The sequence below is a fragment of the Bemisia tabaci genome, chromosome 1 (assembly GCF_918797505.1).
Source record: "Bemisia tabaci chromosome 1, PGI_BMITA_v3".
NCBI classification, from domain to species: domain Eukaryota; kingdom Metazoa; phylum Arthropoda; class Insecta; order Hemiptera; family Aleyrodidae; genus Bemisia; species Bemisia tabaci.
In genome coordinates, this window is record NC_092793.1 from 91,853,612 (window position 1) to 91,878,541 (window position 24,930).

The 24,930-nt window shown below is 37.6% G+C and overlaps 1 protein-coding gene across 10 annotated transcripts in view; it reads left to right on the top strand.

The window, feature by feature from the left end:
• The window catches only part of LUBEL (Linear Ubiquitin E3 ligase), a 197,029-nt gene that overhangs the window by 103,631 nt on the left and 68,468 nt on the right, over positions 1–24,930 (top strand). For 9 of the 10 annotated variants that reach the window (XR_011900886.1, XM_072306495.1, XM_072306497.1 and 6 more), the window contains 4 exons: positions 3,702–3,897; positions 6,123–8,521; positions 14,795–14,992; positions 16,828–17,106. Coding sequence is in view for 9 of the 10 variants with exons in the window: in XM_072306495.1 (XP_072162596.1) it covers positions 3,702–3,897; positions 6,123–8,521; positions 14,795–14,992; positions 16,828–17,106 (3,072 nt within the window). In the remaining variant the exon portion in view is untranslated. The remainder of the gene's footprint in view (positions 1–3,701; positions 3,898–6,122; positions 8,522–14,794; positions 14,993–16,827; positions 17,107–24,930) is intronic. The other variant, XM_072306500.1, reaches the window with a different exon arrangement.

The window sequence follows — 24,930 nt, forward strand, 5'->3', positions numbered from 1 at the left end:
AGGTCGGAGGGGGGTGGATTTGGCTTTAAGAGCGTCTCGAGCGAAAGAGGCTGAAAAATTGGGAAGTCTGAAAGTTTTACGGACATCGGGACGTCAAGGGCTTTCACCAGAGTCAAGCATCGTTGAAATCGGTCCGGTAGAACTCCAGAAATAAGCGTTACAGTGAAACTCCCAACGATTTTATTTATATAGATTTGAGTTTTGTGGTATTTTGTATTTTACTTTTCATGAAGGCAATGGACCAAAAGTGGACGTATTTCTACCAAACACAGAACTATGTGCAATTTTCTGCTGTCTTGGCGCCCGTTCAATCTCTTTTGGGTAGTGTGAGATTTTTTAATCTACAGTATATTTGGACCAAAGCTGTGATTTTAGAGTTAATTTTCAGAATATAGAAAATCCAAGATGGAGGATGTAACCCAAAAGTTATCTCCGGCGCTCATCCGACCGATTCCTGTAAAACACAGTATTACGGTGGATTTTTTAAAAGGAATAATAATTGAATTTGAAGTGCAATTTACCAACACCTAAATGGGTAGATGTCCCTTGAAACTATTTCGGTACAGATTTCACCCATTTTTATGATATCTTATGTCCCAAAAAAATTCTTGACAGAGAAGCTCTCCCACTTTCATTATCTTCTTCTTCTCTCTAAATTTATTTTAGCTTATTTTCTTTCACTCTTCTTGTTCTGCACCATTCGTTGTTCTCCTTTTTCTTCATGATCATGATTAGCATCAGCATCATAATCATCATCCTCATCTCTCTTTTCATGCTCATGCGCTCGGACGGGAAGTAAAAAAAAATGAAAACAGCTTAATGGAGAATAGTCAAGAGGAGCAACTACTTTACTGACAAACGCGGACCTGGCATGACATAGAAACAAATTAGCAGACAGAGAACGTCTATTGCACTGGTGATGATACCACTCTTCGACCACGTGGAAGCTTGTGTCGACTACACTAATAATTGAAGGCAAACTGTCATTTCACGACGACAATACCGCCATTCAACCACGTGGAAACTCGTGTTGCCTACCTTGAAATTTAAGGCGAACTAAAATGGCGTTAATGTAATCTTTTCCTGTTTGGTAAAATGCTATTTTTTAAATGCATGCGTTCCGAGTTACAGGGAAATTTTACGATGATACCGCTATTCAACTTATATCCCCTTGCTCATTTTCCCCCTCTTAACAACACTCCTCCCACGTTCTTCAGTTTATACCATTTTATGCCGGTTGTTCTGCATGTATTCAATTTGATCCCGATGTTCCGAGTTACATCCCATTTCAGCCAGATCCGCCACCCCCGTCCCGCCCCATAATAAATAGATAAATAAATCATTAACAGATGCGTTGTTAAAACACTCAATGTCGTAATTAAAGATATTAGTACAAAAATACAATTGAAATTCAAAACGGACCAACGCATTTTTGAAATTTTTTTTATTGGGGGGGGGGGGGAGGAGGATTACATTAGAACCGGACAAAATCATGGAAGGAGGGCAAGAACAACACTGGAGATATTAAATTACCATGACTATGCAAGTGTTACGATGATCTATCATGATTTATTCAGAAATATCTAATTTCATCAGCCTCATTACGACATTATCAAGATGGATCAAGTTAAATCCTCTTGTGATAAGGCGATAAGTGATAATGTAAAAGCATAAATACAATGTAAATATGTGGAAACATGAGTAGAGGGGGGGGGGAATTAAGGTAACACATGAGTGAGAATGGTAGCAATGATATTTAAAATGCAGAAAAATAGAATTTCAAATGTTTAAAAATGTATTGTTTCGGCGGAGAAGCACGGCGCCACCTCTGAAAAGGGGGATATTACCTGCTCTGAGGAAAACATGGTGGTAGGGAAGACAGGCATCCTGGCATCCTTTGGAAAACTTAACTGAAAAATAGCTAGAAACGTGAGAGGGAGGGAGGAGGAAAAGTATTGAACTTTTTTTTTTATTTTTTTTATTGGAGAGATCGGCAATCCACTTGATAAGTTTTCAGCACAATTTATGGTGAGGGGTGAAGAGCGTGAAGGGGGTCTTGATCCTTGATCCAGTAAACCAAAAAAATGTAACATAACCTATAACCTACCAATGTGTGATCAGATTTTTTTTATCTGAATCTCAATTCATAAAACTCGACACATTTAATTTATTCAAAATTCAATTAATTTAAAATCTAATTATTTGTCCGGCAAGGATGAATGTTACTGGATTAGGGTGAATTTAGATTAAACGGGATAAATGCAGTTTTATGCTTATCAATCCTTTTACATCTGCAAAATGGCGGAAACTTGGTATTACGGACGTTCACGGTTGGATGCGAATGGAACTCTGAGTCCTGTTGGTTTTTGGTTCGACAAAATATGACTCAAATGAAAAAAGAAAATATGTCAAATACTTTCAAAATGGCAGCATGCGAATCCACCCGTTAACGTCCGTAATACCAAGTTTCCACCATTTTCCTCGCCATTTTGAAGTTATTTAGAATTTCAAAAACCCAATGACACATTCATCTTTCTCATGCCGAAATGCCCCCTGATACCAAGTTTCATTCAAATTCACCGATAAGCAGCCTAATATATTCTCTTGCCGCTCAAGGTCGCCATATTGACCGCCGCCATTTTGAAAAGGACAAAAATTTTGCGGAAAAATAATGCCAGAATCGTTTCTCTCGTTCCAAAAAACCTCTGAAAACCAAGTTTCATCCCAATCCATCGACGAAAACGGAGATTTATCCCAGGATATAGGGTTCCAGAAATAGGGTTAATAAAAAATTGAGATCTTTGTAAATTTTTCGTTTAAAAGAAATTTTCTAGACCTAAAAACTGGAAAAAAGCACATATGTTGACTTAAAAATGTGATATCGGGATTTCGACCTTTAGAATCTTAAATTATGCAATTTTAGACGATTTTTCGTCCAAACCGGACCTCGATTTCTTTCTTCGTTCGAGAGATATCGAGGTTCACAGGTTTTGACTTCCGCCCCCCCTAGCTCCCCCCCAAAATTTTTTGGGGATCTGAAAATTTGAGAAAAGAAGCGCTCAAGTATGAGTAATCAATAGACAAAGTCTGAAGAAATTCCAGAGGGAGGGGGGGGGGCGAAAAAAAGCCGTTTTTGCATCAAGCTCTTTCTGTTTGACAGAACGCGGTATCCTGGTCAGCGCATTAAATCAATGAGAACCACGTTTACCCAGTTTCGTTTGATTTAATTCGTCATCCCCCATTTCCCGTTTTACGATTTTTCATTCGCTACTCCTACGAGATGAAATGAATTTTTTAGGGACATACTAATACCTCAGAGTTGCCTAGGTGATGAAGAATCCAAATTCGATAAAAACTGAAAATTGAAAATTTGGCGCTTACTTAGTTCCGTTTGGTAGAAATATGTTCGAATAAGACAAGTTTGCCAGTACCTTCCTAAGCATATCAAGTGAAGTACTATAAAAGTAAGGAAGTTTTTTTTCTTTTTGTGCCATCGGAGAAACTTTCTCCCGATGGCACAGAAGTAAGCCCAGACCATTAACTAGGTAGACGGCAAGCTTTTCACTGGGTAAAACTCTTTCCCATTTGTAGCTATCTTCATTCTAAGATTACGTGAGATAGAGACATATTTGCTCTTTGTTGAACTGTATATATAGCTCTCTTGCCATGTGTGGTTATTGTACAATTTTTATGTTTTCCAGTATTCTGAATTAGTTTCTCGAGGAGAATTTTCTCGTGAAGACATCGTTACAGTGTTAACAGCAAATCATGGTGATTTGAATGCTGCCTCAAGAGAATTGAATAAGAGTCAGTTGAAGCCGTTTTTGATGAGAATATGGGGACCTTCCCAGGGCGTGGATAATGATAGTGGCGATATTTCAAAATTGTCCATCAGCGGTAAGTGAGCAAACTTTCTTGCTTGCAAGTTCATTATTATAAGTTTATTTCTGTATTATTACTTCAATAAAACCTTTTAAGTCCTTCTTGGTGTGATGCTTGGCGGCATTACGCGGAGATGGAAGGAGGTAGTCGACTATTTGCGCATGCGGAGGTCGGAGGTGAGCACGCGGTGACAGGAGGTTGTATCATAATGAAATAAAGTTTTCTCTTGAACCTCCCACCAATGGCCGATTTCCTAAGACTTGGGTTTGTTTTAAAGATTAGTATGCTTAACATGAACTTTTTTACCAATTTAATTTATTTCTTTCCGTTCGAAAGATACAAAGTTGATGCCTTACTTTTCGGATGGTCTTAGAATCAGCGTGTGAAAAAAAAAATACTCACATGAAGGATAAAACCTCAAAACGGAAAATTAAAATTATGGTCAGGTGTTGAGTCTTACGACAACCAGTCAGCGCAGACAAGCCACATTAAAGGCTGGGAAACCCCGGTTTTCGTCAAGTTTTAGCAGCAAATCTCTGTCAGAGCCAATGATTAATAAAAGAAAGTCTAGGCGGTTGCCTTAGGTACTTACAACTCTTATTCGAACTTTAATAACTTGAGCAACTTTTGTTCAGGCAAGAAAATGTCGGTTTTAATCCATTCCTCATTACTCTAACCTACAAATTAAACCATATTCAGCTCATTCGGTAACTTATTTTTTGAAGCACAGGGTCTGTCCGGGTTTGTTTGGGGTAGGGGGAACCTATTCACTTAACTTTTAGAAAAGAATACAAGAAAAACATGACGTTTGTCCCTGGTAAAAGTGGAACATAATGACTTTTTAGTCATAGCGACATCACTATGCTTTACGAATCACATTGTTTAAATGACGGTTATTATGACGTCATAGTGACAGAAATTGTCACTGTGATGTCATTATGACGATCATCCGAGACTCTACATTTGTTTCATAAGGCATAGTGATGTCGCTATCTTTTTATCAATGTGTTGTTGCTATGACGTGAGATCATTGTGATGCCATTGTCCTTCCATCAGAGTGGTATAGCTGATACAATGTATATTTTTAATACATGAGCACGTTCTCATTTATGCTTCATATCCATTTAAGGTGGAAGAAAGTATCTCCTGTTGATCTGGCTATTATTTTTTTTGTTATGCATTACCTACTGATGCGTAGTGAAGGAAAAAAATTGTTTAACAAAATATTACTTATTAAACGTTTGCTACTGGAGACCTTGGACATTTACGGTAATCAAGATAAGTATGTTGTTCTTCTTTACCTGACATAGAGGGAGGAGACCATAAACTTGACAATAAATGTGCTACATGTGCTGTAAGGTAAAATATAGTATTTGATCAAACATTGATCTTTTGGTTACTGGCAAAAACATTCTTCAAACTTGAATCCTGTACTCCAGCATTTTACCTAACGTGGAAAAATGTAGTTAAATAAGCTATGATTGAGGAGTAAGAGGGAAAAATTAAGTTCTTGAAAAATAAATTACAAAAGAATTGGGATAAATACCTTTGTAAATCTAAGGAAAAATATGAAATCATTAAAATTGTTCTACGACGTGAAGCATGACGGGAAGGAAAAATGTAGCACGAATAATTAATAGGTATAATTTAACTGAAAGAAAAAAAATAGTTTATATAGCTCGGAAAATACACAAAAATTGGCACTTCTTTGTTTGCCGTTTTATACTTAAGCACCATCATTATACTGATTACCTTCTGGGTAAATTAGTCACTGTTTTGATCACATCCACGAGCATAGCAACATAGGTACCTCAGTCGTAAGAGCGTCAGACTGACTCTTACTTTGACTCTGTTTCAATCATAACAATGTCACAATGACGGTCGCCCGTGATTCCCCTGGTCATAACGATGTCACACTGATGGTCTTTCTGACCCTGTTTTTGTCACTATGATAAAGTGTTGGATGTGCTCTGTCATTATGGCCATTGTGATGTTGCTGTGACATTATTATGTTCATTATGAAATTATAACGACGTCCGAGTGCTGATCACGGTGATCATTATGATGTCATCATGTTTTACTTTTACCAGGCGTACACAGCGTTGTATTTATCATGGCTACTTCATCAATCTGTGCACAAACAGTATTTTCTTTAATGAGAATTGTACACACTTTATAAAGTACCTTATAGAATTGAAGCTGAACTTGTCCTCATGGTCCTAGTGTAAACTTTGTTACAGATAGTTTTGAAAATGCGGAATCATCTTCGGAAATTGATCGACTGAATAATTCAAAAAAGGTGAGTGGCCTTCTCAGTCAGGATTACAATCTCAGTAAATATGCAGAATTGGAAAGAGGAAGCAAGCTGAACTTTAATGATCCATCAACAGAGCAGTCGAAACTTTCAGAGTGCATGGAGGGATTGAAAAATATTCACTTCTTTTCTCATAATGATGATGTTCTCAGTGCATCTTTGAAACTGGGTCCACAAAAATGTATGCAACAAAAGTGTTGCAAAAATCTTATTGAGAAAGGTGTAGAAGAGGAGAGCTCAACATTAAACTTACTGGAAAATCTAGCTTTTTCTGACACTGGGATACGCAAACTACCTCTTTCATCGCTAAAAGGTGCTACTGATTTCATTATTTCCAGTGCACCTGAAAGTCAAGGCATAGAGAAGAAAAATATGCCAACCGAAAATCGGCAAAGCTATGCCAAAGAAGGGTTCTCTCACGCTTTAAAGTCAAATTTCCAACCTTACCGAACTGTGTCAGTTTGTGATTTGAGTGATACTAATATTAAAGTGCTAAATGCTGATGTCAACAACGTCAGCAAGAATCAAATTAATTTATCCACAATTTACTATGATGATGCAAAGGAGTCTCATTTTAGGAATGGTGCCTCTACTAATTTGAAAAGTTCAAATATTGATCGTGAAAAAGTTATCCCTCAATTGTACATGGAAGTTTCTCATGAAACAGTCAATTTTGGAGTAGATAATGACGTAAAAGATAAAGAAGTAAAAATCCTCACCAAATCAAAGTCCCATGAAGTCGATTGTGTTTCATTACACAAGCAAGAGAAAGGAAAGGCAGATGAATTTTCCGACTCTGAAATATTTTACGAAAGTTCTTCAATGATAATCGATGAAAGTGAATCGGTCGGCAATATATCAGAACAAACTGAGTCCTTAAATGAACAATTGGTGCCAACCTCTGATACTTACAGCGTAGAATTTCAAAAAGATTTGATATTTATTGCCTCTGAAACTTCTACAGAAATTAAGAATACTGAAGGTACAGTTCTGGCTGTTGACAGAAAGGATATAAACAGCCATAACGGAACTAAATTTGGAGTGAATCAGATTAGATCTAAAGCACATTCTGACTCTGAACCATCAAGCTCTGTCAATAATTACAGAAAGAATTCAGTTTCTGACGATTCTGGTAAAGATTATCAACCAATTAAGGAAAGTAGTCCAATAAAAATGACAAAACCTAAGGAGAATATGCGTACCAAAAAGCTTGCCTCTAATATCCCCAGACCAAATTTTTTAATTCGTAAAGTGGTAGGAAGGTCAGGTGCAACATCAACCACCGAATCAAACAGGCTAAATGTGGAACCCGTTGCAAAAGGTAATGTAACCAGAAGTAAAGTACCCAATCTTACCATTAAATCTAAAAAAAAGTCAAAGCTCCGTTTTCCTAAAGTCGAAAGAAGATCCTCACCTAATCCTATGTCTTCCAAACCTATGAACGTTGCGGTAAAGGAGATTTCAATGCCCTCGTTAACATTCACTGAACCATCAAGCTTCGTTCCATCGGGTGATTTCGAAACTAAAACATCTTTAAATTTAGACAGAAAAAAATCTTCCTCTCCATTCAGTGATGCACCTATAAAAGAGATTCAAAATCCAAACTCTAAAATATGCAAGGTAAAACATTATGAAACCGAAAATGTAGAAATCGATCCCACTATCGATTGCAGAGTTGAATCTGATTTCAGGGCACACAAAACAACTGTCTGTTCTAAGATTGTGAGCGTTGAGCCTGCTGACGTGGATTGTGATGATGCCAACCCTCATGCTATGGCTGCCTTAGAGAAAGAGGCCCCGATTGCTGTCAGTGTCTTAGTAAATTCTGAAGAAAATGCTCTAAACAAGGAAGTAAACTCATTTAATTCGATAATAAAAAATGAAGACTGCTCCTGCACCAATAATGAAGTAAGTGCTCTTATGTGTAAATCCGGTTCAACAGAAACGCATGCAGGAATCGAGTCAGTTAATCTGGATGATGGTATAGTTTTCCCACTTAAATCACTGGTGGAAAATCGAGCGGAGATTATTCAGCTATTGGAAGGAAAACTTCCAAACAATCAGGCTTTACACGGATTTATCCAGACGTTATTTTTATCCACAGCAGAGAAAGATCAAAACAAAGTAAAGCTTGTCAAGAAAATTTCTGATGAAACGAGCGGAAAAGGCCTTGAGCTGAACATTGCAGATACACGCTTGTCAAAGCATAAGATTGAATCTTTTCCAGCTGCATCAAGTCAAGACTCGGAAGTGCGTGGATGTGATACAAACTCTACAAAAGACACTCAGCACTATTTATTTGGCTCTGATGAAATAGATATCTTCGTAAGTCTCCCGATGTCTATCAATTTCGATGCTTTTTTGTGTGTCCTCCTTGATTCCTAACCATAGTCATTATCAACAGTAATCCTCCATAATGTATGGCAGAGTTTGGTTGAATGTATTCAAAAATTGCAAAAATTTAAGAATTTGACCGGTAGGGCAAGCTCCTTATTGTTTCCCAAGTCCCGTGTTTTATAGTTAGCTAACTTTTTTATTTTGTCTGCTGCACAAGACTAATTTTTGGGTCTTCGTCCTCTTAATCGTTTTTGCTTCTTCCTACTCGATACACTTTCCCTTAATCCCTATGGAGTATTTCAAAGGCTCATATTTTGTACACTAAAATGGATAAACCTGTACTCCAGTCTATACCAAATCTGGAGAATACAGTCTGATTAGGTTCAGTGAGGAACAGACCCTGTTCTTCAGTTACGTTTGGCAAAGAGATCATATTTTCTAGTTAGGTTAGGTTAGTTTGAGGACCAGTCCTTACGGATGAGGTACGCTAAAATCTCCATCTCCCGACCACTCACAGCCTGTTTTCACTGACAATATTTGAACAGACTTGCAAGCTATCTTCTTTCATTCTAAGCTAAGGAGACCGTTGATGTACCGTGTAGACTTCCCTCACTGCTTTTAAACTATCTATCATTCTTCCCAGGAGACTGGGCGTTGTGTGAAGGTCGCACAGGAAAATAACAAACGTACTTTTGGAATTATCTCCGATTTGCGTGTTTTAAGTTCTGCGCAGGTCAAAATGTTCATTTCTCACAAAGTGGCGGCCTGTCAAAGTTGAAATTAACGGGAATTTCGCGTTTCCGTTTTTATCGCTGGATTGGGCTGAAACTTGGAATCCTAGGGTTTATGAGGACGAGAAAAACGATTCTAGCATTTTTCCCCTGGGAATTAAATCCCCTTCAAAATGGTGTCGATCAAAATGTGATATAGAACGGAAAGTGAATATTTACTTAGGTTGTTTACCCAAGTAGCATTTTTCAACGGAAAAATCGCGATTTGTTGCAATTTTGTCGGCGATAAAATCGCTAAGATCATCAACAGGTCAGCGATTATCCTCGATCTTGTTGCAATAAAATCGCGATTTTATCGCCCGGCAATTTATCGCGATATTATCGCAACAAAAATCGCAATATATGGTGATTTAATCTCGATTTTACTGACGAAAATTGATCGCGTTTTTATTGAACAAAAAATTGCGATGCATAGCGATTTAATTGCCATAAATCGAAATTTTTTATTCAATAATATTGCGATAAATTGTCACTGATATAATCGCGATAATCAATCGATAAAATCGCTATTTATTGCGATCACTGCTCCTTGGGTATCGGTGGATTTGCACGAAACTTGGTACCAGGGGGTATTTTGGCACGAGAAAAACTAACCTTTAATTGGATCTTTGAGATTCTGAATAACTCTACAGTTGCGGCGGAAACACGGCGGAAACTTGGTATTACAAACGTTTACTGATGGATTCGCATGAAACTCTGCCGTCATTTTGAACGGACATAAGCTCCCAGGTACTTTTGAACTTTGACCGGCCGCAAATTTGTGTAAAATCAATATTTTGACCTGCCGTTTTTGCCAAAATTGTTTTTGTTTTATGGTCTTTCGAATGAGGTGTCTTAAATAAGGAGTTGCCATTATAAAATAAAAGTTGGCCACCGCCTTCCTTAGAGGGGGCCATCCCCCAAAATTTTGGAGGGATTGAAAAGTTGTTATTTTAGACCGAGAAATACCCCTAAAGTTTCAAATCTTTATGTCAATTAGGAAAAAAGATACAGGGGTGGTAAATGAGTTTTGGATAACCCGGCATTGAGAATTTAGAAATATTTCACAACATCGTCAACAATCCACCGTGTGAATTTTTTTATATTCATTGTCATTCAACATTTTTTCTTCTACTTTTTTCACATTCAGGACCATGCAGCCGAAAAAGATTGAATGGCGGAAAAATGCATCACAAATGTATTAGGTATCTAAGCAGCTTGTAGCTGCTAATTTTCGAACTTTTTGATGAGCCGTCTCAGAGGACGATGATGACTACCTTGTACAGACTTTTAGGTGTGGCGTATACCGTCAGTATCATAATTTGTCCAGGATAGACTATCAGCAGTAGCTGAACTAAAGTAAAAATCTGAAAGGTTTTGAAACTTACCTTACCTTGTAGACCTATCCTTATAATTGGGAATATATATACAGGGTTATCCAAAAGGCACTGACCACCCCTGTAACTTTTTTCCAAATTGAGATAGAAGTTTGAAACATTGGGAATGTTCCTCGGTCTAAGGTAGCAACTTTTTGGTCCCCCCAAAATTTTGGGGGCCGCTCTTCCCTAAGGGGGGCGGAGGCTAACTTTTTTTTTTCAAATACCAACCCCCCCTTTGTGATACCTCATTCGAAAGATAATAAAAAAAGAAAATTTTTGGCGCAAACCGCAGGTCAAAATGTTGATTCTTGAGAAAATGGAGGCGGGTCAAAGTTCGAAATGGCGGAAATTTGGCATCTCCGTTTTTTATCGGCGGATTGGTCTGAAACTCAGAATCCTAGGGTTTTTTGGGACGAGAAAAACGATTCTGGCATCGGTTTTCCAGAAAAGTCAGTCCTTTTCAAAATGGCGGCGGTCAAAATGGCGGCGTAGAGCGAGAAGTGGATATTTAGGCTGCTTATCGTTGGATTTGCATGAAACTTGGTATCCGAGGGTATTTCGGCACGAGAAGCACGAATCTTTCATTGGATATCTGAAATTCCGACGAATTTCAAAATGGCGGCGGAAAAGTGGCGAGAAGTCAGTTTTACGGCTGTTAACGAATGGATTTGCATGAAATGCGATATTGATTATTTAGTATTTTAAGAATTGATGAAAGATTTTTTATCCAGCCAAAAACCACCAGGATATCGAATTTCATGCAAATCCATTTCTTTAAAAGGACTTTTGGATAACCCTGTATATGATATGGCCCAGACCTACCGTACCAGGCCTTTTTTCCGAAGAAAAAGTGGTTTCTGGGTTCTGAAAGGTGGTTAGTTGTATAGAAATCAACCCCGAGGAATTAGAATGTCATGTTTTCGGGAGCCCTCCAGCCTCCTTGGGGGGTATTTTTTTTTTCTTTGGGGGGGGGGGGTGTATCTTGAAATCGCGGGGAGAATGTGGCAAGATTCGTTCAAAAATGAAATCTACGCAAAATTTCAAGAGAATCAAAAAGAAAATTTTCCAAAGCTCAATTTTGACCCGAATTAGAGCCCCTGGAAAAGGGTGATTACCATGCTTAAGCTCTCCGCGCATAACGCTAGCTTTCTTCAAAATTGACGGAAAATCCCTGTAAAAGTTGCAAGCTAGGGTTTTTTTTCACGGGAAAGACGAATTTTTTGGTTCTAGTGCTCAAAAAATGCTCGGGGCCATGTAGGGTGAGGGTCCGAGCCCTATTTATCCCGTTCGCGCCAAATACTAGTTTTCTTAAAAACTATCGGAAAACATCCGGAAAAATTTCAAACCCAGGGTATTCCTCTAAGAAAAACACCAATTTCTAGGTATTAGAGTCCTAAAACAGCTCCCAAGGGCCACGCGGGGAGAGGGCGCAGGCCCGGTATGTCCCCTTCGCACCAAATCCTAGCTCTCTTCAAAACTATGGGAAAACGTCCGGAAAAATTGTATCTCTGGGTAACTTCCCATGAAAAACATAAATTTCTAAGTTGTAGAGTCCCACAATTAACAGCTCCTTAGGGCCACGCGGGGAGGGGGCGTAGGTCCGTTCGCCGAGAAAACGCCAGTTTTCTCAAAATCATCGGAAAACACTCGAAAAAATTGAAAATTCGGGCTTAATTAATGTGAGAGACACGAATTCGGACAGTTCGAAGTTCCCCATGTCCCATTCGAGGCCAAACAAGGAGGGAGTCGTGCCCTGTTGGTCTCTTTAGCGCAGAATACTTCCGTTCTTCAAAAATTATCGAAAAATTTACAACCGAAGATAATTTTTCATGTGAAACAGGAATTGGTTATGGATTACATGGAACTCATGGTTATGGATGTTGATCGTGTTGTCATTTTTGAAGGTTGTTTCATCACTTCACAGAACTTTAGTGTGGAAGTTTGGAGTCTCGACAATTTAATCCTGCATCCATTCGCAGTGACCACTTTGAAACATTCTTAACATTCTTACCAAAAATACAGATTACTCAACAATAGAAAGGGGAGAGTCTAATCATAAATAAAAGACCAACTATCAATCGTGACCTATTTACATGAATTAAATTAAATCAATGAAAAACGATGAAAATAAGTACGTGCAAGAAAGAAAACACTTGAACTATAACGCATTTTATAATAGTCTCAACAACTCTGCAATCTTTTCCTAATTTAAAAATACCGATAAGTATTACCAAACGCACTTCTGTACAATATATCGTCATCAATAAATTTTTTATAGTCCATCTTAAAAATCTCAAAATCGGAATTTTATAAACCATAAAAAACCTAATTAGATAAGAGGATCAAATTAATTCATTTCGAAATATGCGTCTAATAGCCTAGTGTTGAATTATATATCTTAGTCATTCTACACACAAACAAACAAATACACACACACACACACACACCCTCACACACACCCTCTCACATACCCTCTCACACACACAAAAAAAAGTTTAAAACTCCTTCAAACTTTAATTATTAAGTTGTCATAAGTGGGGGGTACCCATTTGAAAATGTTGATATTTCGGGTGAGGAGGGTCGTAGCCTCACGGACAGATTTCCCTCTGTGAGATGATTAAGACATCGACACATTTTAATTCAATAAAACTTTAGGGCATATTGAGCGTTTCTTTCGCCCACTCCGGTACAAAAATAAGAGTTACCAATGTACACAAGAAAAACTCTTAAAAATAAGGAATAGAAACAGAAACAGAACTTAGCTCCAAGGTTTAACCAATCTTGTAATTATAAAAAAACTTAACTACTGCAATCACCAATTTATCAATCAACTAATTTATGTTTGTAAAGTACTAATTTTCCCACTTAGGAGTAAAAATCTTTTTAACAGATAGAGTGTCTTTGAATCACAGAATCAAAACTTTAGGTAAACTGTTAAAATTAAGATGACAGAAATAAACACGGCATATGCAGTTACATACCTCTTATACCATCAAGATCATTTATTCTATTCCTAAAACTCATATCATAAATGACTTAGTTATTGTTGAGCACGTATGTGTCAGAAGGAATTATTACCATAATGTTTTGTCCATTGCAACACTAAATTTAAAAAACCACACATTTAGATATTTTTTCATTTAAATGATAACGGAGAATATTATTGGATTTTCAATGTTAATGAATATAATTCGGACACATGTCAACGATTATATTAATTCATCAATAATTTTAAATTGATGAAATGTATTACTTCTGTTTGAATAAAAGTTATTATTAAAACAATGGAAGAATCCATTTTAAGCTATTCCAATCTTTTATCGATGTTTAATTTTAATTTACGGAGATTAGAAGTTTAAAGTATTAGATATTATAATTGAGGAGACGGGTTATTAAAATTTCAGAGTCATAGAACTTTTGACTCATCCAAATTAATCAATTTTGTTCCAATATTCGTGAACTCTAATTAATTTAAAATACACATTAAGCTGATATTTCGTATGTTGTTAGTATTAGTAATACATCTTTGTAGATGAAGTTTTATAATGTTCTCCTTTATATTTGAGATTACTATTTTTATTGTGTTATTGATCATCATAGTCTGAGTTTATTAATCAGATCGAGAATAAGCTACGATATATATGTTTGTTATAACCGTTTCAACATATCTTTACCTTTTTATTGGATGAAGGAACAATATAAATAATTGAAAGTTCTGATAGTTTGCTTCGTTATTATGGTCTTTTCAATCATACGCTTATCATGAAAAATGACTTTTGGCAGCGTCTCCTGAAGTTCTTTGAAGTCCTCCTCTTAGAGTGTGAAGAACAACAACGAGAAGAACAAACCAAAATATTAGAACTCTAGTGTAAAGAGAGTTTTAATGGGCCCAGTGCTTTGTTTGCTCAACCTGTTACCTATGAGCTCATGATCATTTTTTTGTCCTTTCGGTCTTAAATATTAATTATGTATGAGTCCTTCAACATGGTGGAAAGTAAAGAACTATGATAGGAACGTAAGTTTCAATGTTTTGGTCTTGTATGGTGGATAGGCTTTTTAGCGAGAATTCTCAAATTTTTTATTAATTTTTTTATTTTTTGTCATTCCATTAGCGGAACGCACATAGATTACTGGCTGAAGGGGAAGTTTCAAATTTTGAGCAAGCAAAATTGGTTGTCCATTTGCTTGAACTGAATTTTGACAAAGATCTTTGTCTATCTGCAGCCAAAGAATGCAGCAACATAGACATGGCTCTTGCATTTTTACAACAAGAATGCTTGTTATGTGCAAGCATTTATCCGGCCAACCAAGTAAGAAAACTATTTTGTTATCAATTTTTCAAATTTCATTAACAGATGCTGATAATCCCTTTACGAAACTCAACCCAGGAGACGTTAATTAAAAGAAATAATTCGCATCGGTAATGGATGTTAGTTGAAGAAAGACACGAAGAGGGAAGAGACAAATTCTTTCCATAAATGTTCACAGCAAAACCAGGGCCCCATGCTGCTGATAACGCTTGAGGGTAGGAATAAGCGCCCATAATTTCAATTTGAGTATACCTAGTACGATTATAATACAAATCCTCTTACAATGAGGAACTTGTGAGCACTGCCTCTCCATTTCTATTTTTGCTTTCATGGATTTGAATCGTATTTGTATAGCGTAGATAAAAGCACCTAATGACATAAGACTCTCGGAAGAATTTTATCCACATTAATAAATATACTCAGAAAAATGGTGCGAGGAAGTTATGAAGTGAACGTATTTCTATCAGAGAGAACTATGTGCAGAGGGAAAGATGGGCTGTGCTCGTTCGTGCTCGGGCCAGAAGAATGAATGGGAAATATAAAGCGCCAGTGACGTCAGCGGCAACGACGACCGGGAAGGCGGTTTTTAACTAATGAGCCCTGTCCACAAGGCTCTAGATACATGCCCACGGCTCATGGGTGCCGCACTCAATTGGCTCACAGTTCCGTTTGCTGAATTGGAGAAGCAGGATCGATTTCACGTTCTGTCAAACGGAAATATGTGCACAGTGTGTGAGCCGTGGGCATGTATCTAGAGCCTTGTGGACAGGGCTCATGAGCTAAAGCGGAAGTCCGGCAATTGGAGCGGCGGATTCGTCACTGGCGCTTTATATTTCCCATTCATTCTTATGGCCCGAGCACGAACGAGCACAGCCCATCTTTCCCTCTGCACATAGTTCTCTTTGATAGAAATACGTCCAAGTATGACTCGGGATCTCGCCATTTAGGTTTTTGTTGATAGTTCCCATATCGCTGATTCCTCTTTTGACTGTTTGGTAGTCGAGGTTGAGTTAAGTAGCACTCTTGAAGTTGATATAATCCCCTCTTAACAGATATTTATTTACATCATCGTAAAAAGGTACAACAGAACTTACTCGACTTGTACCGGCGCATCCGCAATGACACCTGATGAAGACTCCCAGGGATGGTGTTGTCAACATGCACCGGTCGGCGCCAACTCAAGCTATTGGAATCCTCCTTTGAAAAAATATAATAAAACAAGCCCTGCTGTTAATCTTCTATCCCTTTTTTGAAGGGAAGGAATCGAAAGATTAGAATAGAAAAGCTAAAATTACTTCAGCGTTTTCTCTGGACTTTACCAGGAAATTTAACTTGTCGTTAACTAGAAAAGACAAGATCAAAGTTGGGCAATTTGCTATGAAATTCAGTTTTAATTAAACACACGAGTTTGAAAAAGCTGATGTCAGTTGACATATGTATCTTTGCCTTAGGCGTACTTGCAACGGTTTATAATATAGAAATTTATAGTCTCATCAAACAGGCACAGCTATCGTTTAGAACGACTTTCAAAGTCGCAACTGATCAAATTAAGAAATACGCGCAATTTGATATTGGTTGAGTAATGAATGAATGACATTAGACACAACTTGTTTGGAAGATTTGCAGTCCTGACATCAGAAATTGTAGTACTTTAGACATAAGCTGAGTTTGGAATATACACATGACGAGTAAATCTTTCTTTCAAACGCAACCTACATCAGCTTTCTAGCTGCCGTTGTTCAAAAGTTACAGCACCGGTCTAATCGTTAGTGATTTTGGGACAGTATACCATGTAGTTTTAATTATTATCTAAAAGTTTGTGGCTTCCTCTCTAGATGATTTCCATGCTATCCTGTGAACACCTCTGCTGCCGAGGCTGTGCTTTGCAGTACTTTACGCTTCAAATCACCGAACATAGCATCAATGACTGTGTATGCCCTTTCTGTAAAGAACCTAATTTGAGGACTCAAAGTTCAGACTACGCCATGAATTACTTCTCAAACTTGGATATTTGGCTTAAGTCTTTTCTGCAACCTCAAGTACATGAACTATTCCAGAGGAAGCTGCGTGATCGCACTTTAATGCAAGATCCCAACTTCCGATGGTGCTCTCAGGTAAACATCGAATATTCAATAGTCTTTATTTATAGAGCATTCTTCGTACTGAAACCTTATTTGCTCAAATACATTTTATTTAACTAACTCCATGTTTCTGTAGACGAGGCAGAGAAAACATAAGAGACCTGAGGAAGTATGGACTCTGTACTCCATGGAGAATCTTCAGGTCAATAAAAAATGACAGCAACTTGTTGGGGTTGTCGGTGGCTCACCAGCCATCGATGACAACAACCCTCATTCGTGAGCCGACCATCATGGCGGTATGAACCTTGTATTGCGTGTCTTTTTGGTCTTTTTATATCTTTGATGGTTGTGTGTCACTTTCGTTAAATAAAAGTGTTCAAGCGTGATAATGGCTTCGTAGTCTTGCTTTCCAGCCCACCACCTTCACACCTACAAACATGGCGACGAGGATCAAGAAGGATAAGTGACAGCCATCAACTGTGCCAGCACGCCGCACGCACGCTGTGCTGATTCGATCATGAAGTTTTAAATAACCAGTTTTAATCAATTTTAGCCTCATTTCGATTTTTGTTCTTTTGTTCCATTTTATGTGTGCTCTTGTTCGGTAATTTTAACAATGGAGTTGAGAGTGCCATCACCTCTAGAACTATCGGGATCTCCTAGCGAAAATTGGAAACGGTTCAAAGAAAGTTACAAGAACTATTCTATCGGGTACGAATTAGATGCGAAAAGCGATGCGGTCCAGGTCGCTATCTTTAAGAATGTCGTTGGTGAGGAGGCTTGTGAATTGCTAAACACGTTAAATTTATCCGAAGCACAAAGTTCGAAAGTTTCAAACATCATTCAAGCGATAGACTCTTACATCAAACCTAAGAAAAACTTTGTTTATTCGCGGTTTCTGTTTAACTCCCGTTGTGAGCAGGAATCGGAGGAATTCGAGGCCTTCTTTCTCTCGGTTAAGAAGTTAGCCGATGATTGCGACTTTGGAACTCTGAAAGCGGAACTCATTCGTGATAGATTAGTTGTTGGGATCAACAACAAAACGGTGCAAGAAAGGCTCCTCGGTGAAGAGTTTGATTTAGACAAGGTAGTCAAGATTTGTCGTTCTGTGGAAACTGGGAATCAAAGAGCAAATGAAGTGTCCAATGGGAATCAGGTCCATTACATCAAATATCAGCCTAGACCCAACTCCAGCAAACAGCGAAACAGTTTTAATAATCGTCATCAGAACTCTGCGAGTACCTTCAAGCAAGGAAGAACCAGCTCAACTCAACCCCAAGAAAATCTGCAGCAAGTGAGTGAGATCAACTGTAAAAACTGCGGACAACTTCATCCTATTCGTCAGTGTCCGGCCTTCCGCAAAAGATGTTGAAAGTGCGGGTTCTTTAATCACTTCGCAAGTGTCTGTGAAACGCGCTCTAAACCTTCCTCTAGTGCTCCTGCTCAGCGCTCAGCTGATACAGTAAATTTAGCATCATCTTCCATTAATGCCTCTATCCCGTTTAATTCTAATTATGCCAATTACATTGATGCACAAGATTTTGTAATAATCGATGAAATTGTTGTTGATCGTTCCTTACCTAGCTCCGAGAAGCTTCAACCTGTAATTTGTCCGAATGACAGCTCCGAAAAGCGTAACCCTAATAGTGTTATAGATGATAGCTCCAGGAAGCATAATCCGTTCTTTGTCTCGAATTTTTGCTTTGAAAAACCCATCCCGATAAGTGGAAATTTTAATTATTGCTCCGAGAAGCATGATTCCTTAAGTGTTTTTAATAATTGCGCTGAAGCAAATTCCTTAAGTGACATTAACAAATGCTCCGACATGCAAAATCCACTAAATTCTAATTGCTCGGTGAAGCAAAATGTTCTAGTAATTAATGATAATTATTGCTCCGTGAAGCAAAATGTTCTAGTCAATTGTGATAATCATTGATCTGTGATGCCCATGTCTCCAAGTGTTGTAAACAAAACTAGTGTTTCTCCTGAAATGTCGGTGAATTTGAGTGAGTCAGCAACCGCCAGCACATCTCACACACAGGATTCAACCAATACCCAAGTAGTCCATGCGATCAACGATACACCAAGTAGTTCAGTCAAATTCTGGATGCAGAACATTCGTGTGAACAACTCCTTCGTTGACTTCAAACTGGACACAGGTGCGGAAATCAACATTCTACCCAACTACATCTTTCAAAAGGTCAAGAATGCGGATAATGTGCTGACGCCAAATAAATCGATCATTCTGGGATACGGCGGTAATCCAATCGAAACCTTTGGTAATGTACTTTTGAATTGCAGTTTACCTGGTCAAAATGTATTATACAAAATTTTATTTACTGTAACCAAAGCAGGCACTGTGCCTCTCTTAGGTTTAAAAACCTGCGTTGATCTAGGTCTCATTGTTAAACAACAAATTGATTATGTTTCAGCCTTCAAAGATGAAGCAGCAGTGCTTATTAATTTTCCTAATTCCTTTACAGGTCTCGGAACTTTTCCTGATCTAGTTGATGTTTTTGTTAATCCTAATTCTGTACCTTCCAATGATCCTCCCAGGAGGTTGCCGCATAAAATTTTACCATCTTTAAAGAAGAAATTAGAAACCTTGCTAATCTCTAATATAATATCTAATGATGTCTCTGATGTTGCATGGTATAGTAATTTAGTTGTTGTGGAAAAGGACGACCATTCGATCAGAATCTGCCTTGATCCAAGGAACTTAAATAAAAACATTAGGAGAGAATTATTTCTCATACCCTCATTCGAAGAGATTAAACCTAAACTAGCTGGAAAAAACGTTTTTACAGTGCTGGATATTAAGGATGGATTCTGGCATTGTAGACTTACACATGAAGCATCGAAGTTAATGGGGTTTCACACACCCTTCGGTAGTTATAGGTTTCTAAGATTACCTTTTGGCATTGTGTGCGCTCCTGAGATCTTTCAAAAATTATTAACCAAATATTTTGGAGACATTCCTAATGTCGTTATTTATTTCGATGATATCCTCATTGCTGGGTCAACGGAAGAGGAACATGGTATTGCATTTAAAGAAGTGATGAAAAGGGCTGAATCGCTCAATATTAAATTTAATAAAAATAAATTCCAATTCAAGAAACCTACGATCAATTATATGGGGCATGTTATTAGTGGTGAAGGTATCTCTCCGAATCCTAATTATCTTGAAGCAATCTTGCAATTAAAGAATCTCAGAAACCGGAAAGAGCTACAAAGTTTTTTAGGAACCATCAATTATGTAAGGGAACACATCCCAAAATTAGCAGATCTAGTTGCTCCGCTTAGGGGACTATTGAAAAAAAATTCTATGTTTACATGGCAACAAATTCATTCTGATAGTTTTAATAAAATCAAGGAAGCAGTGTGCGCCATCAGCAATCTGACTAGTTTTGATCCCAAAAAGCCAATTCTTATTCAATGTGACGCTTCACAATTTGGTCTTGGAGCCTGTCTGCTCCAGAATCAAAAGCCGGTTGCATTTGCGTCAAGGAACTTATCAGATGCTGAAACGCGCTACGCTCAAATAGAGAAAGAACTACTCAGTATTGTATTTGCGGTAAAACGTTTTCACAACATGGTCTATGGTTTTTAAAATCTTAATTGAAAACGATCACAAACCACTAGAGCCGAGTTATAAAAAGAATATCTCTCAAATAATGTCCAACATATTGCAGCGTCTTTTGCTGGAATTGCTTCCATATGATTTAGAAGTTAAGTACATACCGGGAAAAGATAATCTCCTAGCTGATCTTTTGTCACGAAACTTTATTGTTAGTAATAAACCTGAGGATGAAATTCAACTGAATGGTGTTGTTCACTGTGTGGGTGTTAAATTTCAGCTGTTCAATGTAAAATTCTTAGAACTTCAAAACGCTACTCTAAATGATCCTCTCATTAATCAGGTCAAGCAATTGCTTATGACAGACTGGACTAAATGCAATGTAGAAATGCTCCAGCCATTTTTCAAAATAAGATGTGATCTAACAATTAATGATGAGATATTGTATTTTAAAAACCGAATAGTCATACCAACAATACTAAGGCCTAGCTATTTAAAGTTGTTACATGGCAACGTCCACTTAGGAACAGGGAAAACCATAGAGAAAGCTAAACTCATATGTTACTGGCCTGGGTATGTGTCCGATATTGAAAATTATGTCAAAGCATGTATTGTATGTAATAAATTTAGCCCCAAAAATGTCAAAGAACCGCTAATTCCTCACACTGTTCCAACAATTCCATTTCATAAGTTAGGAGCAGATATCGCTGAATTTCAAAAGAAAAATTATTTAATTGTAACTGACTATCACTCCAAATGGCTTGAAATTAAGCATCTTAGGAATGAGACAGCCTCTGAAGTTGTCACAGTTTTAAAAGAAATGTTTAGAACTCATGGTATTCCAGCACAAATTGTCGCAGAAAACCAACCATTTGGATCTTTTGAAGTAAAGCAATTTGCTGATCAATTTAATTTTACAATCGTTAACTCGTCTCCGAGGTACCCTCAATCTAACGGCATGGCCGAATCAGCTGTGAAAAGGGCAAAATCACTCTTGCGAAAAGTGTTAGAAAGGAAAAGTGACTTAGATTTAGCAATTCTAGAATATAACAATGCTCCCATAGTTGAATTAGGCGCATCTCCTGCTCAAATGTTAATGGGAAGAGTCCTGAGAACTCAAATTCCTATTAGTGAAAAAGTTTTAAAACCTGAGACAGTTAATGTAGAAGTTAAAAGGCAAAATCATCTTGACAAAGTCAAACATAATTATGATCAAACAGCAAAATCTAAAGAAGATTACCACAGTGGTGAGAACATATGGCTTCTTGACACAGATAACAGGTGGTACCCAGCAGTAATTGTGGAAAAATTATCTAACGTTCCTAGGTCATATATTGTTAAAAACTGTAATGGAGTAATCTTGAGAAGAAACTCTAAGTTTATCAGAAAGCGGTGTAGCCATATTCCTCAAACACAAACAGATCATTTATGGATCTTCGATGAGTTGAACTCAAATTCCGAATCTCAAATTGAAAGTGAATGCGATAAAATACAAAGTGATGAACCTCCTGCATTTAGTCAAACAAACATTGTGAAATTACCTGTTGTATCAAAGAATACTGAATCTCAATCCCAAGAATCTGAGCCGTTAAGCGAGGAAGACTCTGATATCACTGTCATTGAAAATCAAGAAATAATATTAAATGAGTCAAGCTCAGAGAGTGAGGATTTTCTAGGTTTTGAGACTCAGCCAAGCTCATCAACCCCTGTGCAGCAAACTGAATCTGTAACTCATCAAGTAGGCATACGGAATCTTGATAAATCAAGTAGTAACTTTAATCAAATTTTTGCCTCTCCAATCAAACCTGCCACTAGAAATTTCGGTAGAGGTTGCCCAAAAAAGCTGGATCCCAACTTTGTTTCTAAGTAAATTCCGGTCTCTTACAGAATAATCGGACCTTATTATGCACTACAAAGTAAATCCGAATTAACAGTGTAATATTTTTGTACTAATTCCATTATGTATAACACATTTTCAACTAATTCAGACAAATTTGTCATCTGTTAACAGCCTCTATTCTATATCAGTGTCTGTAATTACTTTTGTCATTGTAATGTTGCAGTAACGAAATGCACTTGTGTATTTTATAAACTTGAAAATGAAATGCTAGTGTAAAATAATTTTAACTGTGTTTTAATTAACAGGATGATGCCTAATATTTAACCTTAAAACTTAGTGTTAAAATTTTAGCAAAAAATGGTGTCTTTTATCAATCTTAGCTTCATAAAACCTTATTTGCGATTAATGCCTCTTCGGCTCTAAACTAATCAACACCTTCGCGGCTCATTGTTCAATGTTGTGTTACGGCTACTTGTTCATGAAGGCTTCTACGGCTCTCTGTTCATTATTGCGTCTGTACCTCATTGCTCATTGTGCCTGATAGGTAATCTAATTTGTTCTATTAATGCCCCAATGGCTTGTGAGTTTATAAATGCCCCAATGGCTATGTGTTCAATTAATGCCCCAATGGCTAGTGAGTTATTAATGCCCTAATGGCTATTTGTTCTATTAATGCCCCAATGGCTAGTGAGTTATTAATGCCCCAATGGCTATGTGTACGATTAATGCCCCAATGGCTTCTCTGTTTTTATCAATGCCTAAATGGCTTATTATTTATAAAATGCCTTACTGGCTGCATTGCATTTGCTTCCTTCGGGTAAGGGAGGAAAAAGGAATTTTTTTATTATAAAAGGGAGGTGTTGGGGTTGTCGGTGGCTCACCAGCCATCGATGACAACAACCCTCATTCGTGAGCCGACCATCATAGCGGTATGAACCTTGTATTGCGTGTCTTTTTGGTCTTTTTATATCTTTGATGGTTGTGTGTCACTTTCGTTAAATAAAAGTGTTCAAGCATGATAATGGCTTCGTAGTCTTGCTTTCCAGCCCACCACCTTCACACCTACAAACACAACTTTCTCTGGGAGGGGATTGTTACCAACTTTTGATGGTTTATCACCCGCAACACTTTTGCCACACAGTAGAGGAGCTATACCTTAAATACATGTTTTCCTGGTGTAATACACAAAACTGGGCACAAAATTAAATAAACAATGGGTTGTTCCTTGGGGAAACTGACCTCCGAATTCTCTCATTACGTATGTAGTTGTCGTTTTTATAATGCAGTTTGTGCATTTGAGCCACGTATCTCCCTTATCTAATATTATCAATTTTTCTTAGTTTTTCGTCGAAATGAGAATGTAATGAAGTACACTCTTAAAAATTGACTCAAAAGTAGTACAAAATAAGAGAGAAATGAATGAGCATGAATTCGAGGTAAAAGCTCCTTCTACATACTAGAAATTAAGTTAGTTTGGGTTGGGAAAAAATTCTTGACGACGTCTCCAGGGACACCTTCTTGAACATGTCCTAGTACTTAATTTCGTAAAGCTCACGGTAATTCAAACAAATGAAACCATTTTCAACTATTATACAGGGTGATCCAAAATTCCCTTTCACCCCCTCTAACTTTTTACCTAATTGAGGTAAAGATTTGAAACTTGGGGGATAATCCTAGGCCAATAGTCCAGGTAATAGAGAATTTTTGAGGGAAAGTTTAGTCGAACTAGCAATTATGGGCTAACGTTATGTTTTTTGGGTCGTTGAATCCGAATTTCGACTTGCCTGACAGTTCCGACCCCCCCCCCCCCCCCCCGGCCGCCATATTGAAAAAACGACTAAAATTTACGATTTTCCCCCATTTTTCGCTCATAACTTTTTTTCTGTTCAAGATATCAAAAATCTCGTCAATTCTGTGGAAAGACGATTAAATTTGCAAGAGATTGGTATATATATATATGTACACTTAACGTGAAAATCGCGAGAATGGGAGCGTGAAGAAGGCAGCGGGAGATATCGATCTTGCGCCATTAGATACTCGTACCAACACCCTTTATCCCTGCAACCCTTTATGTGCGAGTCATATTGAACAGGCGGTTATTTCAACGTATTATTTTATTAATCCCATTACATAAATGACTGGTTACGGATTTGGACAAAATCAAAAATATTTTCAAAATGTGGACATGTTTAATAAGTAAGAGAGTTAGTCCAATCGTGGGCGTTTGGCAGCTCGGTGCAACGAAGTTCTAACTTTTGGTGACGGACAGGTGGATGGGCCTCTGGTTCTCCTCCATAGACATCACGGCCGGCGTTGATCTCCGACTCTAACACAGTATCCAGAATATGAAGGTAGGAGTCAGACGAAAAAAAAGGAAAGAAAAGAAAAGAAAAGAAAAGAAAAGGGAAAAAAGGAACCCAAATTGATGGAAAATTAAAAT